Below are 24488 nucleotides of genomic sequence, written 5' to 3'. Positions count from 1 at the left end.
ATTGTTCATTGTTCTTAAGATCCAAGGGTCTGGGTCTGTAGTCACCTAGGCAAATTGGTGAGGCTTTTTACCAAACCTTGTCCAGGAAGTGGGGTGCAAGGTTTTGGGAAGTATTTTGGGGGGAAAGACATGTCCAAACAGCTCTTCCCCAGTAACCAGTATTAGTTTGGTGGTGGTAGCGGCCAATCCAAGGACAAAGGGTGGAATATTTTGTACCTTGGGGAAGTTTTGACCTAAGCTAGTAAAGATAAGCTTAGGAGGTTTTTCATGCAGGTCCCCACATCTGTACCCTAGAGTTCAGAGTGGGGGAGGAACCTTGACATTTACAAATGATGTACTCAAAGTCCTGTTTCCTGAACACATTAGGACTCAAACAACATGAAATCATTTGCTTGCCCAAGTCTCTTTTTCCCACCAGCACTCTGCCCAAACAACTCTCTTGGTTTTCTCTCAGAGTCAGGCTACAAGTGGTTCTCTGGCTATCCTTGGCTTTTGGCTGCCTTCTTGTTTGCTTCTGTGGTATTTGTCTACAGCTGCACTCTCTCACACTCAGTACCACCAGAACAACAACCAACCCACTGAATTTGCGTCGAGTCCCCAGTGAAATCCCTCTGCCCACAAGACTTAGCTCCTGCTTGGCCATTCATGTGGCCTGTGTTTTGGGTGGTGAGTTATCTTATTCCAAAAAGGAGGTTAAAGGCTTCTGACATTTATTCTGAACGAAAGGTGACTATAAAACCCACCAGCTTCCACAAGGTTTAATCCAGCCGCAGTATGATAGTTCTTATATGGGTGCTAACCAGCCTGTGGGAGCAGGCAGGGTCCTTCCATGCTCCTGGGGCTATCTAGTTGGCTATTCCCACAACTGAGGTATACCTAGTAGCACTACTCCTGGTTGACCCCAGACCAGGATGAACAGCGGGCTACTTCCTACAAACCGCTAGGGGAAGTGACACACACACCATCCCAAATAAACAAAAACAAGAAAACAAACCCACACCTCCCACAAACAAAAAACAAATGCTAAATTAAAATGTTGTATAAGACATAAAGAAATGTCATAAATTTTGAAACCTAAGGTTGCAGCAGCAGTAGCTCAACCAGTGAAAAATATAGTCACAGCTTCAGAAGGGGACTCCCTTCCAAAAGATCGCATAGACCATAAGAGTGAGGACACTGCACAGTAGTTTCAAAGCCTCAGCTATAGCCATTTAGACCAAATGTTTTTCTTGTGCTTACACAGGAAAACCTACTAGGTGCAAGCAAGTGGTTCAACATCTAAATACAAGTTCCTTGCTTGCTCTTTAAAGGCAAGGAACTTTTACTTAGATCATTAAGTTCTGATGTGACTTTGGGCAAGAGCAATGACACCTAAATCAGTGGTTACAAAATAGCTACGTTGCATTCATGAGCAGCAACAAGTTTTCCTAAACATATTCCTTGTGCATTCCAATTTTACAGGTGAGGAGCTATATGGACATTATAGAAATTAGTTGCTGAGTTTGCAGAAGGGTCTCAACCCTCCCTATCAGAGCCACTATAACATTCTGTTGGTCACTACCAACACCAAGGGTATTAAAAGAGGGGCTGTTCTCCAAGCAGAGGAGAAAATCTGGAGCAGAAACTCCCAACAAAGCTTATATATATTTTCTTCCCAAACCAACAAAATTCTTCTGAAATCCAAATCTTCTTTTATCTTTGTCTATCAGAGTTTACAGTTCCTGTAAAAGGCTCTTATTTGTGATTCGCCCTCTGCACCAAGAGTCCTAAGAAATGGCTTTTAGTAGTGACAGCAAGGCTTAGGTTGCAAGTCACGCATCAATACCCATTCATGGATAACATTCCAATCATTGTCCTTTGCCCAAACCCACTTGCCACCTCCTTTTAAATCAAGAACCTTTTAAAATCACTGTAGAGAATTCCTTACTCAGGGGTCAGAATAGGCTTGGCTCTGGCCATAATTTTATAACCACAGTAAAGATTTTTAAAGATCCAAAACTTCACAGCATCAGACATTTTCTGGCACTAATCATCTGTAGCCGGTTACCTCCAACAGCCAAGATTATTGGTGCCACCCACTGTGTCAATCCCTGAATGGGATTTTTAACAATGCACCTCCAGAAATCCTTTGGAGAACATGGAACCCACTCACTGAACACAGTGGAAAATTAGGTGTCATTCCCGTATCACATCTAAATGTCCCTTTGTGGGCAGGTAAATACAAATAACATGCTGACAGCCAACACATTTTTTCCTCTGTAGACCCTTGCATACATACTATGGAAGCAAGCTTTGGAGCAGAGGGTGCATACCTATAAGACAAAGCTCAGAGTACATATCCTTTAAGTTCACTTCAATAGCTGTATCAGTGGTCTGAACAAAAACATAGACATGGCCACATAGGTTCAGAACAGTAGTCCATCAAGTACAGTGTTGTGTCTGTGACAATGGCCAGTACCAGCTACTTCAGAAGAAAGTGCAAGAAAACCTATAGTGAGCTGTTATGGTGCCCATACAGAAAGCTTTCTCCTACCTCCCATTAGAAGAAAGCAAGAATTTTGCTTATGATAGATGCATGAATGTTGAAATCTCTTCCAAAACCAGGGAATAAGCAGAGGTCAGAGCTTATCTGTGGCAATAAAAAAAAAAGTATTCATGTCCTAGGCAGATAAGAATATGCTGCATTTCAAGATAGTTCACATAAGGGAGGTAGAAAAGAGGAAAAGGAAGAGCGAAAGACTTTCTCTAGACTGCTACTGGCCCAGAAGGCCCTTTGGACTTGATAGATAATGAAGGAACTTCCATTACACCTACAGAAAACCCCAGACTTTGTAAGGAAGGAATCCTTTTCCATCTGGACCAGGACAACTTGTTGTTAACATTGCCGAGCATTGGAAGAGTAGTATAGTTCAGCAGGGTTTCTCCATTAGCCTCCTCAGTACTTTTTGATATTCTGACAGAATTCAACCAGGATATTTCATTTATTGATCTAGTAAAATTACATTTCTGGAGCAAGGACTGTCTTTCTAGTTGTACTGTGTTGTACTGTGATGAGGCTCTGGTCTCTTGATGTCACGATAGTAGAAATAATAATAACCACCACAAAGTTCTGGTGATCTCAACTACACTTGGTTTCTCCAGGATGATTGACTGGAGTCATACAACCAAGCAGTACAGAAAAGTAGGAATAGCCAGGTCTAGCTGGGTTCTTTAGGCAGGTACAACTGACTTCCCATTTGAGTATCATCATGTGTCAAGTTTAATCAGACTGACAGATTAGATAAGTCTGTGGCTGACCTTTCTAGCTGCCATTATGTCCAAAAGACAGTCTTTCCAATTAGTTCCGCGGTCCATACAAGAATCACGCTTTTTTTGTCATGAGGAACAGGTTATTCATGTAGATCAAGAAATCCTTGTGTTCAAATAAGTTCTTCTTTCCACAGTTACTGGAAATAGTTCTCACGTTGTTTTGTTCCAATTCTCAACACTCCTTTGGACACTTGTGGCATAAATAGACATGCCTAGAACTCTGAAGATATATCTCAAGCATGTGGAGTATATGCGCCAATTGTACCCTGTGCATCTTATTTTATCCAAAATGCCAGGTCCTTAGGGCCTCAGAGTTGCTGCTAACAAGATGTTAAAATCCTGCACCAATTGGCATGCTTGACCCTTGGGAAACTATTTACAAACAAGTCAAGGCTCTCTCTACGATGTCTCTTAGTGGCATTGTGGGGGAAAAGTGTATGAGCCTCAGGTGAGGAAGATTTGCAAAGCAAGTTTCCATTCCTCTGCAGAGGCATTCATTGGGAGGAATAAGATGCTGGGTTGGTTCCCAAAATAATTCCTTAAATTATAAGGCTCTTGCTCTATTTGGGGGGGAATTTCTATTTCTTCCTGTTACAAAACCTGTGTAGCAGAATGAGAAATTTCTTGCCAGATAATTTTCTTTCTGTTAGCAGCTTCTCTCCTCATTCAACTCTCTCTGGTAGTCTGGTAAATCACCGGACTACAATTTGAAACAAATTGAAATTTTTGTCCAAAGGGAGACTTGGACATATGATTTGCCTTAAGGTTATTTGTATGTTAAGTTGTCTTAATGTTAATTGTTGGTCGCTGAAGAATTTCTACAGCTTCAGAAGAACTCTTCTGTTGGACTGAGGTGACAGGCAGGGCTTAGTCCTTGAGCTTCCAGCAGCAACATTGGACCTCCTCCGAATTCCACAAATGAGATGTATTACCACATTAGTGATGAATGAGGAGGGAAGCTGCTAACAGAAAATGATCAGGTAAAGAATTTCTCATTCATAATGTTGAGAGTGGACCCCAAAATGCAAACAATAACAATAATATTGATCAGTTTACATATAACTGAAGTTCTGCCTCATTTATTCTTACATTCTTTACATGTGTCCTAGTTATTGTTTCATTTGTATGTGACTGTGACTGCATTTACCTGTTGGTATATTCTAAATCATCACCTATGACTCTCTCTTTAGTTTTGTACATTTTTTTTTAGTATTTGTACTTGCAGTGCTAATTGGTCACTCTCACTTCCTATTAATAAAGAAAATAATATTACATTCTTCCTTTATGTCTGAGAAGTGTTAAGCTTTGCTCAGATTACTGAGGAAGTACAGGCTACAGCTGTAAATTTCTGTTATTAGTAACTGGCACATTTTGAAGAGTTCCATTGGTTCTAAAACGGTACATGGAATTTTTATTCTTTCATTTATGATTGTTTCCAATATTCTTAAATAGTGCCAAAAGAGGAAGACTGTACATGTGATCATTGACGTATTAGCAGGCTCAAAGTGCGGAAAATAGATTTCCGCAGCTTGTGAAAATCTTGTAATTATTTGTCTTGTCCCAGATTGCTTATTTGATTTGCCCTGAAGAACCTGTGGAAATATTCATTCACCTGCCTTTTTATAACACCACATAAATTCACAATGAATTAGCTAAGTGATTCACTGGGTAATATAAATCCACTGTATTGATTCAAGTTCATGTGATATCTGAAACATTTATTTAAAGCCCTCTGACAGCAACCACTGGTATTTTTTTTTAATTTTAGCAGATGAAACCGCCTATATTAGATAGCATTTCCAACATAATTTACAGATAGAATCATAGAATCATAGAATCATAGAATCTCAGGGTTGGAAGGGACCCCAGAAGGTCATCTAGTCCAACCCCCTGCTCAAAGCAGGACCAATTCCCAGTTAAATCATCCCAGCCAGGGCTTTGTCAAGCCTGACCTTAAAAACCTCTAAGGAAGGAGATTCTACCACCTCCCTAGGTAACGCATTCCAGTGTTTCACCACCCTCTTAGTGAAAAAGTTTTTCCTAATATCCAATCTAAACCTCCCCCACTGCAACTTGAGACCATTACTCCTCGTTCTGTCATCTGCTACCATTGAGAACAGTCTAGAGCCATCCTCTTTGGAACCCCCTTTCAGGTAGTTGAAAGCAGCTATCAAATCCCCCCTCATTCTTCTCTTCTGCAGGCTAAACAATCCCAGCTCCCTCAGCCTCTCCTCATAACTCATGTGTTCCAGTCCCCTAATCATTTTTGTTGCCCTTCGCTGGACTCTCTCCAATTTATCCACATCCTTCTTGAAGTGTGGGGCCCAAAACTGGACACAGTACTCCAGATGAGGCCTCACCAATGTCGAATAGAGGGGAACGATCACGTCCCTCGATCTGCTCGCTATGCCCCTACTTATACATCCCAAAATGCCATTGGCCTTCTTGGCAACAAGGGCACACTGCTGACTCATATCCAGCTTCTCGTCCACTGTCACCCCTAGGTCCTTTTCTGCAGAACTGCTGCCTAGCCATTCGGTCCCTAGTCTGTAGCTGTGCATTGGGTTCTTCCGTCCTAAGTGCAGGACCCTGCACTTATCCTTATTGAACCTCATCAGATTCCTTTTGGCCCAATCTTCCAATTGGTCTAGGTCCTTCTGTATCCTATCCCTCCCCTCCAGCGTATCTACCACTCCTCCCAGTTTAGTATCATCCGCAAATTTGCTGAGAGTGCAATCCACACCATCCTCCAGATCATTTATGAAGATATTGAATAAAACCGGCCCCAGGACCGACCCCTGGGGCACTCCACTTGATACCGGCTGCCAACTAGACATGGAGCCATTGATCACTACCTGTTGAGCCCGACAATTTAGCCAGCTTTCTACCCACCTTATGGTGCATTCATCCAGCCCATACTTCCTTAACTTGCTGACAAGAATACTATGGGAGACCGTGTCAAAAGCTTTGCTAAAGTCAAGAAACAATACATCCACTGCTTTCCCTTCATCCACAGAACCAGTAATCTCATCATAAAAGGCGATTAGATTAGTCAGGCATGACCTTCCCTTGGTGAATCCATGCTGGCTGTTCCTGATCACTTTCCTCTCATGCAAGTGCTTCAGGATTGATTCTTTGAGGACCTGCTCCATGATTTTTCCAGGGACTGAGGTGAGGCTGACTGGCCTGTAGTTCCCAGGATCTTCCTTCTTCCCTTTTTTAAAGATTGGCACTACATTAGCCTTTTTCCAGTCATCCGGGACTTCCCCGGTTTGCCACGAGTTTTCAAAGATAATGGCCAGTGGCTCTGCAATCACAGCCGCCAATTCCTTCAGCACTCTCGGATGCAACTCGTCCGGCCCCATGGACTTGTGCACGTCCAGCTTTTCTAAATAGTCCCTAAGATCAAGAGTTACATTTTCTAACACAAATTGTAATATACAGTCTCCTCTGTTTTCCTACATTATGTAATTCATAGAACAGTCATATAGTGGTAGGCTGATTAGATACAGTTTCAGATGTTTAGTGTTACCTGTTAGATATATATTTGTTACTATATTTAAGTTAAAGGTGATGAAAGGAAATGGCAGCAATGAAGTATCTGTAAGCCTAGGTCTGTACATAATGCCAGTGTTTTGTAGTCCATAAGAAATCTTTCAAACCTAAACTTCATGGTCTGGTAGCATTAAATTATTATGGCATTTGAACATGAATCTTAATACTTAATTCCTCAACCTAAGCTGTACCATTAGCTCTAATCCATACTAATGTAAATGAAGAAAGTCAGTCTAGAACACGTTGGATTGAGCCAGTAGGTCTGTATAACCTAACAGTTCTTTCTTGGCTCCAGTTTGCTACTTTCTTCTATATAGGTATCCTCAGGTACTCAAAGAGTAGAATAGCAAAAAGTGTTGGGTTGTTGATATTTGGGGGGGGGGGGGATTTATTTGAGCAAATAAGCAGAGCAGTGAGAGGAGAAGGAAAAGTGCAACAGTTTTCACACTTTGAAGTGGAGTAGCACCTAGGCTTCAGGGAGAGGGTTGTTTGTGCTGTAATTGTTATAGTTGCTCAGCAGTGTACACCCACAATTCAAAAGCTGAAAGCATTCCAGCTTACTAGGCCTTGTAAGCACTGGGCCTGGTGGGTCATAGTAACCACTCAGACACTTGGCTCAAGTGAAAGGGTGTTTTACTAGGCCTGGCAAGAAAGGGAAGGTTGCAAACACTGTAGGGTACAGTGGCTTAACTAGTTACAGGTCAAAGGGATCAACAGCAGTTCTTGTATGGGCCCTCAAGGGCAGTCTACCTGAGGGTTAGAACTTTTTTAAGGCCTAGTTCCTGGAGTGCCCTCTCCAATCCAGGTTTTATTCAAAGCAAATAGGAACTTGCAGCTTTCCAGGCCAGGATCAGTTAGTGGGTTAGCTGTCATTGGGGTCCCTCTTCACTGGCTTCCTGTCCAGCCTCTGCTTCTCTCCATAAGTCCCACAGCACCCTGGTCCTGTCTGCATGTCTGACAGACACACCCTACTCTAGAGCAGTTCCCTGGCTTCGGCTGCAACCTGCTCTGTATGCAGTTCCCTCTGGGTTTCTCCCTGCATCTCTCTTCCCTGCAGCTTCTGACTAGCCATGTTGCTGCTGCTTCTAGGGTGACCAGATGTCCCGATTTTATAGGGACAGTCCCAATATTTGAGGCTTTTTCTTATATAAAAGCCTATTACCTCCCACCTCCTGTCCTGATTTTTCACACTTGCTGTCTGGTCACCCTAGCTGCTTCCCAAAAGTGCCTGGTCACTTCCTGGTTCAGTGTCTTTGTGGACTTTCTGCCCTCTGCCTGGCCAGGAGGAAGATATGTGCACTCGAGAGGAGGTTGGTAGGAATCATAAGTGTCCTGCTTAGCAGAGCGATCACAGTACTTTTCATGCCACTGAATTTGACCCTTCCCTACTACTGCAAGTGGATGCAGAGCAGAGCAGTTGGGAGGAAGCAGCAAGGGATTAGGAATAGAGTGCAACTAGAAGGGCAAGAAAGCAACCAGGAAATGGGCTGGGGAAGAAATCAGGAGGGAGCAGGAGAGGAAGTAAAAAAAACTTGAAAAAGAAGAGAGAGAAATGGGGGAAAGACGGAGAATATAAAATAGAGAAAGAATGGTAGGAAGAGGGAAAGGAGAGGAAAACAATTAAAAAGACAGCAAAAAAAGAGTCTGAGAAACATGGTGTCATTGTGTGTGTCAATGGATAGAGGTGAGTGAACAGTACGCACTGCGACAGGAGGCATAGACGGTTAATTTTTTTTAAAGGAAATTATTAATTATGGCATCTTGCATTTTTACAAGTGTTCTGGCTTTGCTTAGAAGTAGAAGCTGTAATATGTTTTAATTATTATAATTTTAATAATTATAAATGATCATTTAAAACTATAAATGATGAAATGTTACTACAATTAAATATCAATCTGTTAATTGCTTATTAATGTCTTAATTTGATAGTGATCATGTTTAATCTAAAATTCATGTCACTATATGTAAGAAAGGTGGGAAGACCTGATATAGTTAGTGTGGCTGTGGAATGCTGAAGTAATGGGTTTGGTGAGTGGTGTACACAGGAAGAAAAGCTTGAAAATAGAAAAGAAAACAGAGACTGTTGAAAAGAGTAATACTACTTATTTTCCAGTCCAGCCCTTGATCTAGATAGAATTTGTTCTCCTTCTGTCGTTGTTCATTTACACATTGTTTTAAAAAACCACCCTGTTTTTAAAAGCACTGAAGCCAACCTAAAAAATCAGAGTAAAGTATGCACACCAGCATTTTGCGTATGTCTCCATAAAAATGTTACTTTCTGCTGTGAGTCTTAAATGTTCAGCCTAGGGTTGCCAATTTTCTAACTGCAGAAAACTGATCACCTTTGCCCCGTCCCCTACCCTGCCCCGTCTCAGAGGCCCCACCCCCACTCACTCCATCCCCCCTCTCTCCGTCACTCCGTCTCCTGCACCCTCACTGACTTTCACCAGGCTGGGGCGGGGGTTGGGGTGCTCGAGGGGTGAGGGCTCTGGCTGGGGGTGCAAGCTCTGGGGTGGGGCCAGAAATGAGGGGTGTAGCGTGCAGGAGGGGGCTCCAGGCTGGGGCCAAGGGGTTTGGAGTGTGGGAAGGGGCTCAGGGCAGGGGGTTGAGGTGTGGGAGGGGGTGCGGGATACGGGCTCTGGGATGGACTTAGGGTGTGGAAGGGGGTTCTGACCTGGGGCAGGGGGTTGGGATGTGGGAGGGGGTTGGGGTGCGGGCTCCAGCCGGGCAGCGCTTACCTCAGGCGGCTCCCTGTAGCAGCCAGCATGTCAATGGGAACTGCAGAGCCGGCACTTGGGGTGGAGGCAGCATGCGGATCCCTTGGCTGCCCCTGCACCTACGAGCCAGACATGCTGGTTGCTTCCAGGAGCCGCGTGGAGCCAGGGTAGGCAGGGAGCCTGCCTTAGCCCCACTGCGCCACTGACTGGACTTTTGATGGCCCTGACAGTGGTGCTGACCTAAGCTGCCAGGGTCTGTTTTCAACCAGACGTTCCGGTTGAAAACCGGACTTCTGGCAACCCTAATTCAGCCTGTTCTTCATGTTACACAGTCACTTAAAAAATGCAGACCCGTTTGACATGGGACAGTATCTGTTAAAATCTTTAACTATCCATAACACTGTCTTCCCTAGAACATAATTTCACAAGATGCTAAAACTTTGCAGGATAGTTGCTAGTGCTAGACAGAGAGAGCCTGAAACTTCTCTGTGAGGGCTATAGTGGCAGTGCACTGAAAGAGACACATCAAGTAACAGTATTTGTATTTCGGGCATTCCATTGCTGCACTTTACCTTATTCAAGTAACTATCAAAAGTACTTTATAGTTCTAGAAAGATTCAGGCAGACAGGAGCTTTACAAATATAAACAAAACACTAAATCCTTTCACTTGCATAGCTTCCAAACAAAAGAAGCTAGCAGGCTATTGCAGAAGAGGTTTCCCTCACACCATTTTATTGGAAAACGTGCACAAAATGTTTTGTCCTACCATAGCCTTGTAAACAGGGTGAAATTCTGGCTGGATTGATGTCAATGGAAGTTTTGCCACTGACTTTAATGGGGCCAGGATTTCACCCTTAGACTGGTAATTTTAAATTATATTTAAAAATTGCATGCTATACATTTCATACATATTTATCACACTATATTTTAGAACCACGTAAGCATCCGTAATTTTTGCCATCTAAAAGAAACACAGAGTTTTAAACTACAAAGTTCACATATTTTACCTTTTTTAAAAAATTGCTCTGCAGGCCAATTCAAAGTTCGTTCTCTCTCATAAATGCTTTTTAGTCAATATGCTGTATTCCTCTAAGAATGCCATTCATATCTGACTGTATGCTTTAAATGAAAAGGGGAAGTTGGTAACTCGCAGATGTGCCCCTTGTGTATATGTAGACCACATCATAAAGACACCACAGCCAATTTGAATAAACTGACTATATCTGATTAGGACTGAGTACCACAGCATTTAGCTGAGAGACTAAATGACCTCTTATCTATTGAGGGAGTAGTCTTTCCAAGTTGAGGATTAGAATTCTCTTGGCAGTGTGGGAATTCACCTTGTAGAAACTGTCTTGAATGAATGGAGGAATGGTGTTTGATGTGCTATTTTTGGTTTGTGAACAGTTGCAGCCAAGCCCTGACTGTATTTTATAAATGTTAAGATAGGTTTCTTCAGAAAATTTGCAAAATATCTAAGAACTAGAAGTAGCCAAAGTTTTCCTGACTGAGAGCTATGAGATTGTTGAATAGTCCCCCAAAGGAAATAGTCCCTTTAGAGGCAAATAAAAATAGACTGCAGAAAGTTCTAGAAATTATGCTTTAGGGAAAATATAGTATGGGAAACAAGCTTGCACAGGGAAGGGGAAAGGACTGAATGACTTAATAGATCTTTTCCTTAGCTAATTTATGATTCCTTGCTTATTGTAACTTTTAGATGGATAGGATGCTATTTCTTGTTCACCAGATAATTTAAAACAAATGTTAGTAAAATACGTATCTTCTACTTTATTATGATAAAGCTGTATATTATAAATACTACGGTAATATAAATTTTAAATTAAAACCACTTTTAATCCTAACATGGCTTTTTTTAAATGCCAGGCTCTCAAAGGTAAAAGGAGAGTGTTAGGATGTTGTTTTTGTTATATATTTGCTTTGCACTGACAATATTAAATAATAATTTTTAAAAACAAATGTGCTCACCTATCTGAATGTCTCAGGCTAGGGGCAGGGGGTTGGGGCATGGGATGGGGTGAGGTGGGTTCTGGGTAGCGCTGACTTGGGGGGCTCCTTGGAAGTGGCTGCCTCCACCTGCAGGCACCGCCCCAGCAGCTCCCATTGGCCGTGCGGGAGCTGCGAAGTCAGCGCTCTGGACGGAGGCAGTGCACAGAGCTGCCTGGCCATGCCTCCGCCTAGCAGCTGAGCAAGGGGGATATTGCTGCTGTGTGGATAGGCGCGGAGCCAGATAGGGAGCCTTCCGGCTCCGCCAACCTCCCCCACACAGCACCAGCAGTGGTCCCGGGCCACGCGCTGCCGCCCTTCCCCCCTGCAGCACCACCTGGGGTCCTGGGCTGTGCGCCTCCTCCCGCCATCACCCAGACCGCCCTCCCCCAACACCTGTGGCGCCCCCGGCAGCCCTGCCCCCCAAGTTTTAGTCACAGGTATTTTTAGTAAAAGTCATGGACAGGTCACAGGCCGTGAGTTTTTGTTTACTGCCTGTGACCTGTCCATGACTTTTACTAAAAATACCCGTGACTAAAATGTAAGCCTTAACCATGATCACTGGTCCCTAAGACCACCAACTTCCAGTCCAGTGATTAATTCATCTTTATCCATCATAATGAGGTCCAAAATAATTACTTGGTGTTGGATACAATACCTTTTGTGTTAGAAAATTATCATCCATAATTTTTAGAAACTCTAAAAGGGGTTACCAAGCCCTTAAACTCTGTTTTGGATCAGCTTTTGAAAAAGATGGTCAGACAGCTCACACAGTATGCACACTCTCGAAGACTATAAATAAAATGCATATTCTCCCAGAAGACTCTGTTAGCTGCATCTCCTGCCCTCCACGTGAGCGATTGGTGATTGAGGCAGAGATGGCTCGAGGGAAGACCAGCTGCTCTCACATTGCTTTGCCCAAGAATCCTAAGCACTGGTATTGAGATTTAGTCAAATGTTGGGTTCACCATTCCTCAGCTACAGCCCTCAAAGTCATGGAATACCCAGGGCTTCATCACCAAAGGTCTAGTTAAGCTCTGGAAGAAGGTCTCTGTCCTGGTTAAGTCTCTTCCTCAGGACAAGTGCCAAGAACTCGAGAAGCTTATGCCCACGGTAGGCCTATCAAGAACTAACTGCAGGAAGGGGGAAGAGAAAATGGAGCTGCTGGCAGGCACAGTGCAAACTCTCCTGCCATCTCCTTTCAATTTGTCAGCGACACATCTGGCAATGTCCCTTAGTTGCTGAAGTCCAAACTAGTAGTCAGTTTTATTCAAAGCTGATGAGAAAAACAGATTTATCATAATAACCAGTTGACCCCAATGTAAAATCACTAGAAGATCATTCATGTGATCATAGTTCATATATAAACTGCACCTTTAGATTGATGCACAAGTCTGTTTAGTTGAAACAGGTTCATGTCACTTTGAATATTTTTGTATCATTGCTGTCCCTGCTGGTCAATAATTTCTGGTTCCAGAATCTGTTGACTGGCTGCCTATTGGCTGAGACATAATCACATGACCTAAAAGAGAGACTCAGCCAACAGTAATTCTCATGCTGCAAGCATGCTTAAAGCATACAATCCTAATGAGGGAAAGCAGTGGATGTATTGTTTCTTGACTTTAGCAAAGCTTTTGACACGGTCTCCCATAGTATTCTTGTCAGCAAGTTAAGGAAGTATGGGCTGGATGAATGCACTATAAGGTGGGTAGAAAGCTGGCTAAATTGTCGGGCTCAACAGGTAGTGATCAATGGCTCCATGTCTAGTTGGCAGCCGGTATCAAGTGGAGTGCCCCAAGGGTCGGTCCTGGGGCCGGTTTTATTCAATATCTTCATAAATGATCTGGAGGATGGTGTGGATTGCACTCTCAGCAAATTTGCGGATGATACTAAACTGGGAGGAGTGGTAGATATGCTGGAGGGGAGGGATAGGATACAGAAGGACCTAGACCAATTGGAAGATTGGGCCAAAAGGAATCTGATGAGGTTCAATAAGGATAAGTGCAGGGTCCTGCACTTAGGACGGAAGAACCCAATGCACAGCTACAGACTAGGGACCGAATGGCTAGGCAGCAGTTCTGCAGAAAAGGACCTAGGGGTGACAGTGGACGAGAAGCTGGATATGAGTCAGCAGTGTGCCCTTGTTGCCAAGAAGGCCAATGGCATTTTGGGATGTATAAGTAGGGGCATAGCGAGCAGATCGAGGGACGTGATCGTTCCCCTCTATTCGACATTGGTGAGGCCTCATCTGGAGTACTGTGTCCAGTTTTGGGCCCCACACTTCAAGAAGGATGTGGATAAATTGGAGAGAGTCCAGCGAAGGGCAACAAAAATGATTAGGGGACTGGAACACATGAGTTATGAGGAGAGGCTGAGGGAGCTGGGATTGTTTAGCCTGCAGAAGAGAAGAATGAGGGGGGATTTGATAGCTGCTTTCAACTACCTGAAAGGGGGTTCCAAAGAGGATGGCTCTAGACTGTTCTCAATGGTAGCAGATGACAGAACGAGGAGTAATGGTCTCAAGTTGCAGTGGGGGAGGTTTAGATTGGATATTAGGAAAAACTTTTTCACTAAGAGGGTGGTGAAACACTGGAATGCGTTACCTAGGGAGGTGGTAGAATCTCCTTCCTTAGAGGTTTTTAAGGTCAGGCTTGACAAAGCCCTGGCTGGGATGATTTAACTGGGAATTGGTCCTGCTTTGAGCAGGGGGTTGGACTAGATGACCTTCTGGGGTCCCTTCCAACCCTGAGATTCTATGATTCTATGATTCTTCTTCTTCCTAGAAAATGTAATTATTTTTCCCCACCTGCAAAATAAGGTATCCTCCAATTACAGGATGCTTTTACTGTTGCCCCAAAACATTCGCTGAGCTTGTTAGTATAAGTGAGGATCTGCTTTGACACTACCTTCAGAGACAATAAAATTGCATAGGTGTAATTCTTGTTTTCTGAAAGTGCTTAGTCATGATAGGTACATGCTTACCATACACTTTCCCCACAGCATTGCGGGATAGCTACTGTTCCATTCAGATTTATTCTTAGACTTTTTATTGTTCATAAAACATATAGGGCAGTAGGAGTCTATCAAGTTTCATTCCAGGCGCAGGCATGCATTATCCTGCTATTGGCAGGCATGTAGATTTCGCTGATATTTCTCAGTTACCTGCAAAAGTCACAAGCCCTAGAATCTACCTCTACTGTTACTGTGCACCATCACATGAATGTCACATGAACATTTTCTTTCCCCTTCCATTTTCATATTGTAAATATGAAACAAATCAAGAAATAATTTAGCACGTAGTCCTATATAAAAATAAAAACAGTAAACTCAAATGAAGGAATTTTAGTTGGCTAGTAGAAGAAAAGCAAACGAAGAAGTGGCTGGTTAGAGGCATGTACTCTGTACTTACTTTAGTACATATTTCCGTATCTACTTATTTGTATATGTGGTTTTGTGCTGAAAAATATTTATTTGGTGCATCGATGAAGTCTAGTTTCAGCTCAGCAGTTTGATTTTCTTCTTTCTCGCTATTTCAGGTAATTTTATCTTCTTTTCCACATTTAGCTGCTGAACTGTTGTCTGAGGCCCCTTTTTCTCTGTTTAAATGTGTAAGATCCGGTAGCAATAACTGTAGGAGATCTGACTACAGTATAGATTATGAACATAAGAGCAAAAAGAAAATTGGAAAATGTAATGTTGCTATGAAGCATAACATAGCTATGGCATAGAGCTCAACAAATGCACAAGGGCAATATCATTATGTGTAAGTGGAAAAAACAGAGGTAATACATACAAAATGCATCCGAACATTCTGAAGAAAATGTCAACTGTGGTTTGTAAAACCACACAGAAACGTTGAGGATGGTTTATCAGAGCATACTAAGTGTGTGAAAAATATGTGATGTGAACATCGACAAATATAGAAGCCCATTATACAAAGGTCACAGATTTCCTGTATTTGTAATGCAGTTAGTCAAAGAATAGCACAAAGAGCTCTATAATGGTGGTCTAATGAGACTACAGATCCCATTGTATTCCATCTTGATCAAGATATGCTGCTTTACAGCAAGATAGGGAGTTTGCACATTGGGACCTGTTATTTCTAGGATCTGCACTTTGATATTAAAGATAAAGGTGGCTGCAATCCATTCATAACATGCAAATTAAGGGTAAGTTTCGATTGAAGCCTTTAGTGGGGAAAGTCTGGACACTACTGTAATAAAATGCCCTGCAGCTCCATTTTTTTTCTTTAATCCAGGTTTATAATGTGATTGTGCCTTTCTTTGTATTTGCTTATATCTGTAACTATCACCCTTTTGCCAACATACTGTATTGTTTTGAGTATTAAATTATACAATTTAAAAGCCCCTTATTTCAGGGTCAGCTATAATCAAATACAACTGGCACCTTTGCCTAAAAGCATCAAGATTTTTATGTTCATATGATGATGATTGCAAACAGATATTGGAAGTATGCTGATCTCCGCACTTTCACACTTTTTTGAGGGGGAAGGTGGTTCATTCAAATTCACAAGATTATTAGTGAGTCAATTAGTGATCCTGGAGGAGAAAAGATTTTTTTAGTACTAAAACAATCTTGCAAGCCAAGCACTTCCCCTCCCCCAAGCCTTTTCAGTTGGCCTAAAGAAAAAATGGATTCATGGCTAGAGGAAAATTAAACATTACAGCATTATTTAAAACACCAGGTAAAAAATTAACTCTGCGGACTCTTTTTGTACCGTGTCAGCATTTCTGTCTGTAATTTAATTAAATACAGTTTTTAAAGTTTTTGGATTTAGCCACAAAGTTCTTGGATCTTTGCTGAGTAGAGAAGGAAGGAAAAGATTACATAGCAGAGTATCACACCTTGAGCAATGATGATTCCATGGAGTGATAAACTTGGTCTATTTTTATGTTTTCCTTTAAAATATTCATGGAAATGTAATGCTTGAGAAATGTGCCAAATTTGCAGTCTCCCGGACTTAAATACTTTCTTTGTCCATACAACAGTTACAGTATAAGCTGAAGTATTGCAAACTTCCTCTCTCACCCTTCCTTGAAGGACTATGTCTATGGTTGAGAAGGGAGTTGGGCCTTCACACTGGTCTTTGGCTTCTCTGTTGAGACTGCCAACAAAGCTAAGAGAGAGAGACAAGGTAAATGAGCTAATATTTTTTATTGGGCCAACTTGAAAGTTGCTCCAATAAAAGATTTTGCCACACCTACCTTGACTTTCTCATATCCTGGAAGCAGCATGGCTGCAACACTGCAAACAACAAAGCTAAGATGAGCTGTGGTTTTGGGGCTGTAATCAAGTATCAGGAGCACAGAACTGAAACTGAGAACCGTCAAGGTATTTCAGATAGTCCATTTAACAGCCATCAGATTAGCAGCTATTAACTATTTGAGCAGAGGTACATTTTAAAAGCTCACGATTTTTAAGTCATCAAGCGTGATGGCATCTTCTCAATGATAGGAATCTGCTGTTCAGTCAAACTTGGAACTGCTGGATTTTTCCATGTTTTCCAAGTCTCAGAAATGGGCAAGAAGTTCCTCCCCATTAACCCCCTGTGCAGTCTGCCTGCCTGCTTGCCTGTGCTCTCAGTGAACTTTATTGATATTGCTCCCCTGTCTTCTGTGGCCATGCTCAGAGGCAGAGGTTTCTTCACTAGCTCTCTGAGGGCTCTTTTCCTCTGGATTTTTTTCCATCTTCTGCATCTATTGCAGGTTGGTCTCCACCTGGCAGGGAGAGGGTGTTTGGGGAACACTTTGAGGAAATCCTGGATTAGACAAAAGGCTCCTTTTCTTGCATCCATCACCCTGCCTCCCCCAAGGAGCTTCCATAGTTTTGTTTGGGGGGGGTTATAATTAATAGATACCTGAATTAATTTTCCCCCAGCATAGTTCCTGCACTGTCTCAGTTCCTCTTCAGTAGCATGTCTCAGGTCAGTCAGCAGGGGAACAGATATGTGCAATGAAGGACCCCTGGCAAGCTACCACAGTGGCCAGTTTCTGGTGCCCACGGTGTTTCAGCGAGAGCTTGTTCCCTGCCTTGTTTCCCCAGCCAGTCAACATCAACTGAGAGGTCTCCCTGCCCAGGGAGATTCCTCTCAAGCCACAAATGATCCCCTACCCCAGTTCTCTGAGTCTGAGCTGGTAAAACACAACTCAACCCAAAATGACGTGAAGATCCTGGCTTTACCAGAACATCATTGAACTTCAGTGTGCCCTCAGCCATCTCCCTGTAAATCCATAGGAAGTATTGGAATTGAAGTTAAGCCTCCCTGATAGCTACAGAATATATAAAGAGGTGGTGGCAGAGGTGGTACTGTATCTTAGATCAGAAGAGCTGAAGTCCCCATTTTGAAATGAGTTTTCAGCTAAGTTTAGGATGTAGGTCCAGAACTGGATAAAGACTTCTGGATATTTTTTTTCATCAGAGAAACTAGAGTCAATAATGCTGAGAATTTAAGAAAATCACTCCAGTGTAAGTGAATTAGTTTTGAGTTTGGTGAGTCATGAATTGGGTGGAATTACTGTTCTCTGTATCTTTCTGATGCTTTTACATTAGAGATAGAAGTCACTTTAATTAAGTTGCCGTTAGTTTTAATGAGGCATTTATTTAAATAAATGAATCAGCAAGGATACAGAAAGGGATTCTCAATCCCATCATTCAGCTATGGTCTTTCTTCCACAGTTGCTAGGGGAAAACAAATAAATATTTGTACAGCAAACTAATTTTATTTTGCTTATAGGTTGGATGGAAATGCAGATAGCAATTTAAAAAATACATTTACTGTAGTTAGCTTATACCATGCTAAGCATATTTGGACTGCAGGCAGGCAAAGACAAGAGGCAAAGTTTGAATGTTCTTCTGTATTAAATAAATCCTGGCATCCCAATTTTGTTGGATAGAATGTGAACTAAAATTTCAGTGTCATAGAGTTTAAGGCCAGAAGGGACCACCAGATCATCTAATCTGACCTCCTGTATATCACAGGCTACTAAATACCACCAGCACAAAAGCGCTAAACTCATCAGCTGAAATTAGACCAAAGTATTACAGCCTTCTGGAGACTATTGTCTGCCACAGGCAGAGAGGGAGAGACTGAGATGTACCAATGCCTGAGGACCCTGCACTGGAGGCACTGATTTCATGAGATGTATCCAGATGATACTAGCAAGTGATCTATGCCCCATGTCATGAAAAGGAAGGTGGAAAAACCCCAAGATACCTGCCAATCTGACATGGGGGAAAATTCCTTCTGGATCCCAAATATGGTGATCATGATCAGTTAGATCCCAAGCACATGAGCAAGACACACCAGCCAAGCATCTGAGAAAGAGAATACTCAGTGCCACCTCAGAGCACCAGGCCACCCTGTCCAGTGTCCCATCCCGCTGTGGCCATCTCTAAAGCTTCAGAGAAAGAAGACCAAAAAAAAAAATTCAGAACACCTCCGGGGTTCCCTTCCTGAACCCTACAGGTGATGGGCTGAAGCCCTGAAGCATGAGATTTTAGGAACATAAAACATGAACCAGAAAGAACTCCCAGGGCCAGCCCAGCCCTCTACCACTGTAGGAAAATCCATCATACCAGCGGTTCCCAAACTTGTTCCGCCGCTTGTGCAGGGAAAGCCCCTGCCAGGCCGGGCTGGTTTGTTTACCTGCCATGTCCGCAGGTTCGGCCAATCGCTGCTCCAGGCCAATGGGAGTTGCTGGAAGCGGCATGCGCCAAGGGACGTACTGGCCACCACATCTAGCAGCTCCCATTGGCCTGGAGCAGCGAACCGCGGCCACTGGGAGCTGCGATCGGCCGAACCTGCAGACACAGCAGGTAAACAAACCAGCCCGGCCCAGCAGGGGCTTTCCGTGCACAAGAGGCAGAACAAGTTTGGGAACAACTGCATCATACAATCCCTCATAAATTTATCAAGCTCTATTTTAAGATTAATTAAATCATTTCCATCCTACCCGTCATCACAATCAGTTGTTCTTGTGCCAGCATAGTTGTTTAGTTTAAATAGTAGTTCTTTCTCCATGGTATTTACCCCTCCTCCCACACCCTGTATGTGTTTATAGAGAGCAATCATATCTCCTCTCAGCCTTTGTTTTGCTAAGTTAAACAAACCAAGTTGTTTTAGTCTCCGCTGGTAATCAGGCTCTCCATTCCCCTGATCATCCTGCATGTGTTTCAGTTTAAATTCCTCTTTGCTGAACATGGATAACCAGAACTGTACACAATATTCCAAATTAGGTCTTATCAGTGCCTTGTACTGTGGGACTAGCATTTCCCTATCTCTACTGGGAATATATTGCTTTCTGCATCCTAGGATTGCATTTCCTTTTTCACAACCATATCACATTGGTGGCTCATAGTCATCTTGTCATCAACTAACACACCTAGGTCTCTCCTCTCCTCTTTCATTTTCAACTGACGAGTCCACAGCTTCGAGCAGAAATGTTTTCATTGTGCTTTTTATACACACATGCAATTTATTCATTTCCAATTTTTGTGATAGTACTGTTATACACTTAGTTATATGTTCTCCTGTCTTTATACCACTCTATACATATTTGATAAAATCAAACTTTTTTTATTTTAAATAGGAAAACAGCTTAAACTTTAGGACATTGGCATTTGCAAAACACTCACTCATTGAACGATTAGGCAAGTGCATGGCTAGGTAATCTGCATGGCTAGGTAATCTTTTAGAGATTGTGTAAAAGTTACTTTGTCATGGAATTGCTTTCTGTATTTTAATGTTCAGGTCTCTTTCTCTTTCCCTGTCTGTAGAATCATCTAGAATTAAGTCATGCTAAATTCAAGACTGTGAACTCTTGAATTCTAAAAATGCCACTCAATACAACTAGCTTCTCCCCTTTCCTCCCTCCTCACGTTTAGGTTCACCGCAATCTGTTCTCTTTGCTTTGACTATATCTTTCAATCCCCTTTCTCTCCAAAGAATAGCGAGTTATTTCTTACTTGTTTCAATGTATCTTTATGGCATTTATTCTCAATATTCACTGCCTTAGTATACGTGCACAAATTCTATTTTTTCTAATATTGTGAGACCTTTACCTGTTAACTGCAGGTGGTAGGTGAACAGTTCCTTTGGCTCAGCTTCATCCAGTCTCTTTCTGCTTCCACAGACTCTTGAATGATCATACAGTCTTCTTACTGAGAAGCTGCACATAATGACTTCAACTTCCCTCAGCAGATATTTTTGATGCCCAGCATCCTTGCTTCATGTTGAGCCCTCTCCGGTAATGGAGACAAAACCTTAACTGTAGCTTCAGGAATAACACACATCACCACCACTGCCCTCTTTCCAGATTTTATTTTTACCAGGGAGTAAATTAATCTATTTTAGCAGCAGATTGCCTGGCAAAGAAAAGGAACTGAATAAAATGAAGTTTAACACTCTCTTCCAAGGGACTTTGGGAGCCCCCCAACGATAGTGATGCATTGAGCAGTAGGGTCTCTCAAAAGCCTGACAGTAGAAATAAAAAATTAAAAAAAAATTAACTTCAATAATTTTACGAGAAAAACATACAATACAATATTCAAGACATTTCAGTACAGTAAAATTTATATTCAGTAGGGCTCGCTATTTCCTCTTTAACACCTGCAGGACTACCTGGTCAGAAGGCGGATGCTTAGTCTACAGGCAAATTCCATTCACATTTTTGAAATGGAGCATGTAATGACCAAGAATATGAATATGTCCAAGTAATTTAATTTTTCCATCCTATATAAAATTACTTTGTTACAATTCGTCTTCATGGTCACCATTTTACATACCTGAAAATATGGCCCAGGAAGAAGCATCACATAACTATCAAAACAAATGGAAAAGAAATAAGTTTTTGACCCTGTGATACCAAGGCTGCATGTTTGGGTTCCTAAATGTGGGAGATTTCTTCATGAATTATGTTCATCCAAAGCTACCCCTCTCGCTACACTCCTGATATCGGCATGCTCTCTGGCCTCTCGTCACAGGATATGATGACTATGTGAACACAAACAATACAGTCATCAGCTTTAATGCACGCAGACAGAAGAAGAGGTAGAACTAAGGGACTTCTGATAACAGTGATAGGAATGCCAGATTACATAGGTTAGTTGTGTGCACATTTAGATTGTATCTGGTCATGCCATTAAAATATTCATATAAAATATAAATAACATATCTGTAATCTCTATTGGCCCTCTGGAGAACAAGGAGTTCAAAGGAGGATGGGGGGGGGTGGTTTTACGGGTTAGTTTAGGGAGGGAGGTTCCATGCGGTAGAGGTTACATGGGAGAAAGAAGAAAGACGTTTGTGGGAGAAGTGAACAAATAGGCAATCAAAGACAGCATGGAGTCAGGATGCAAGGGCCAGGCTTGCTCATGGGAGGAGGAGACCTAGGAGCACAGTTAGGTCTTGTTAGCAGCAGCCATACTGGCAGCTTAGTGTGCATGTTCCCAGGGTTCTGAGCTATCAGCAGGCAGAGGTGCTAGCCTGGCAATTCCACGAAAATAGTAACTTTAATAAATTAAACTGACAAGCTTTCAAGCAACACAATCTCTTTACCATGCTACAGAAAACAGAACATGGATGAGTTGTACAATGGGCAACAAATGTTGAAATGTATGGTACACTTGCAGTGCCTAGTTACTGTGTCATTCCTCATTTTCACTATACAGAATGCCAGAAATACTACAGGTGAAGTAAATATTATGGTGTGGTACATAACAAGATTTTAACTATGTTTATTATAGATATGTGAGCAGGTTGAAACCTTGTTATTAAATATAGGAACACAGTAGATCTAAGACCTACTTTCCAAAAAAGTTAGGTGCAGTTGAGAGACAGCTTTTTTAAAAAAATTAATTAGTTTAATTGGAAAGAGGTTCTATTAGACAGCTTCACCACCTATTTTAATTTTTCAAAGAAAGGCCATAAAATGACACCCTAAAAGGCTAATGCATTCTCCAAGAATAAACACCTCTAAAATTAAAAAATATATAGTTTTATAGATGTGTGATTTACCAATACCTCCATGAAATATTTTTGATAGACTTTATAGCAAAGAGAAGTTAATCAATCTGAAATGCTAGTTCAAAACGTCAGTGAAATTATAAATGGCAGGTAAATATTAGAATTGTATTTAACTCCTCACATAGTCCTTTCGAAAACAAGGCCAGTTATTAAAAGAATAGATTTAATTTTATATACTCTTCCAGTGTTGCAACTTGCAGCCTTACTAATCTACATGCGGTACCTCTAGGGCTCAGTAACTCCATTTGAAGGAGTTTGCTTATGTCCATAGACCTGTATAAGTATTGTTCATCATGCAAGCAATTAACATATAATCTGAACTGTCAGTCTCTATGTCTTTTAGTGAGAAAGACAAGGTGGGTGAGGTAATATCTTTTATTGGACCAACTTTTCTTGGTAAGACAAGATACACTTTCAGCCTAACAGAGTGCTTCTTCAGATCTCGAAAGACAGGCAGTTACCAAATAAAAACTGTCTGTTCCTGTCTCTCGCTTGTAAAATTCAGGCATGCTGTAAGCTCAGTGTGTTTTCACTTTTTTTACAAAGGAATGTTTGAATTAATTTAAAATTATTTCTTGTCATTTTAAACATTATTTGATTAGATTCAAAGTGATACTTTTTTCAGTTCTACCTTTGGATTCCATTGTTTTGTTCACTTTATTTAAACTATGCTGCAACAAGTGTGTGATACCATTTTTTTTCCCTCACAGCAAATGAAACTTGCAGCTGAGTCATTGAAGGAGGAAACACATGGAGAAAAGAAGATGAACTGAGCATTAGCATGTGAACATGCTTTTAAAGTATTTACTGTATTTGCACTCTACAATGTATTACTCAATAGATAGTATCTATTATCTGTACTTGGTCATCAAGACTGATTACTTGACACAATGAAAAATGGTTTCCCTTTTCCTTTTCCTCTTCATTTCTTATCGAGTATTCAACAGTTGTCCAGTGAGACAGAATATAGAGCATCACTCCAGTTTATGCTAGGTCTGGTTGAAATATGTCATAACCAACTGTACATTATATCAAAATTATATTAAACAGATCTTTAAGAGTAGGTATCCTGATGCTAAATGTAGTCGGGATCTGCAGCTTGTCAAGAGAAGGTGTATTAGAACTTAATTTTTAGTGTACCATTCCTTATGCTTGTTAACCATTTTTGTCCTTGTAGTAGAATAGTTAATCATTTCCAAAGGCATATCTTTTTTCAAAGACAGCTTATTATACACTGTTCACAGCATTTACTAGGAAATTAATCTAAATTTTGTTTATTATATAGTGTGATGTCTGATTTTTTTCCATAGAACCAATCACAAAACTAGTTATTTGGAAATGTATACTATAAAATGAGATTACAATATGTTCATTTTATAAAGAATCTCAATTAAATTATTTTCAGAAGCTGTTAAGAAAGCATTTGGCATGAAACAGGGATTGTTGATTAGTAGTTTATGAAGATGAATGGTGATTGTGCATTCTTTTAATTCAACATTAACTCTGATTACCATTTGGTGGTTCTTCAGAACAATAGTCCTGTATTAATGGATCTTTTTTGTTAACTGAAATGATAGTAACAGAGCTATTAAAATGAACACTACATGATTGTATGTCTGATACTTTCACACATGTACTGAGATATTTGACTCTTTCTTGCATATCATGAAAATGTAATACTCCTATTTTTAAATTGTTTTCTGATGGTAATAAGCTCAAAATCTATATTTCTAGGTCATGTGGCCTCAAGTCAATTTGTTTTCTGTTGATATTCAACTTTCATCTCTGTCAGAGCGAACTTCCCTGGATGTGAAATACTTTTGTGTTAGCTATGCAATCCTATTTGGATAGATCTGAT

At 41.4% G+C, this 24488-nt stretch overlaps 1 protein-coding gene across 4 annotated transcripts in view; it reads left to right on the top strand.

Annotated features, from left to right (window-relative positions):
* ANO10 (anoctamin 10) overlaps positions 1-24229 on the top strand; it is a 257869-nt gene extending 233640 nt beyond the window's left edge. For all 4 annotated transcript variants that reach the window (XM_073333329.1, XM_073333328.1, XM_073333325.1 and 1 more), the window contains one exon: positions 23341-24229. In XM_073333329.1, the coding sequence (XP_073189430.1) occupies positions 23341-23403 (63 nt within the window). In that variant the 3' untranslated portion in view covers positions 23404-24229. The remainder of the gene's footprint in view (positions 1-23340) is intronic.
* The last annotated feature ends 259 nt before the right edge of the window (positions 24230-24488 follow it).

The sequence above is a fragment of the Lepidochelys kempii genome, chromosome 2 (genome assembly GCF_965140265.1).
Source record: "Lepidochelys kempii isolate rLepKem1 chromosome 2, rLepKem1.hap2, whole genome shotgun sequence".
Classification (NCBI taxonomy): domain Eukaryota; kingdom Metazoa; phylum Chordata; order Testudines; family Cheloniidae; genus Lepidochelys; species Lepidochelys kempii.
The sequence above is the reverse complement of the archived record's forward strand: the minus strand, read 5'-3'. Positions and strand labels throughout refer to the sequence as shown.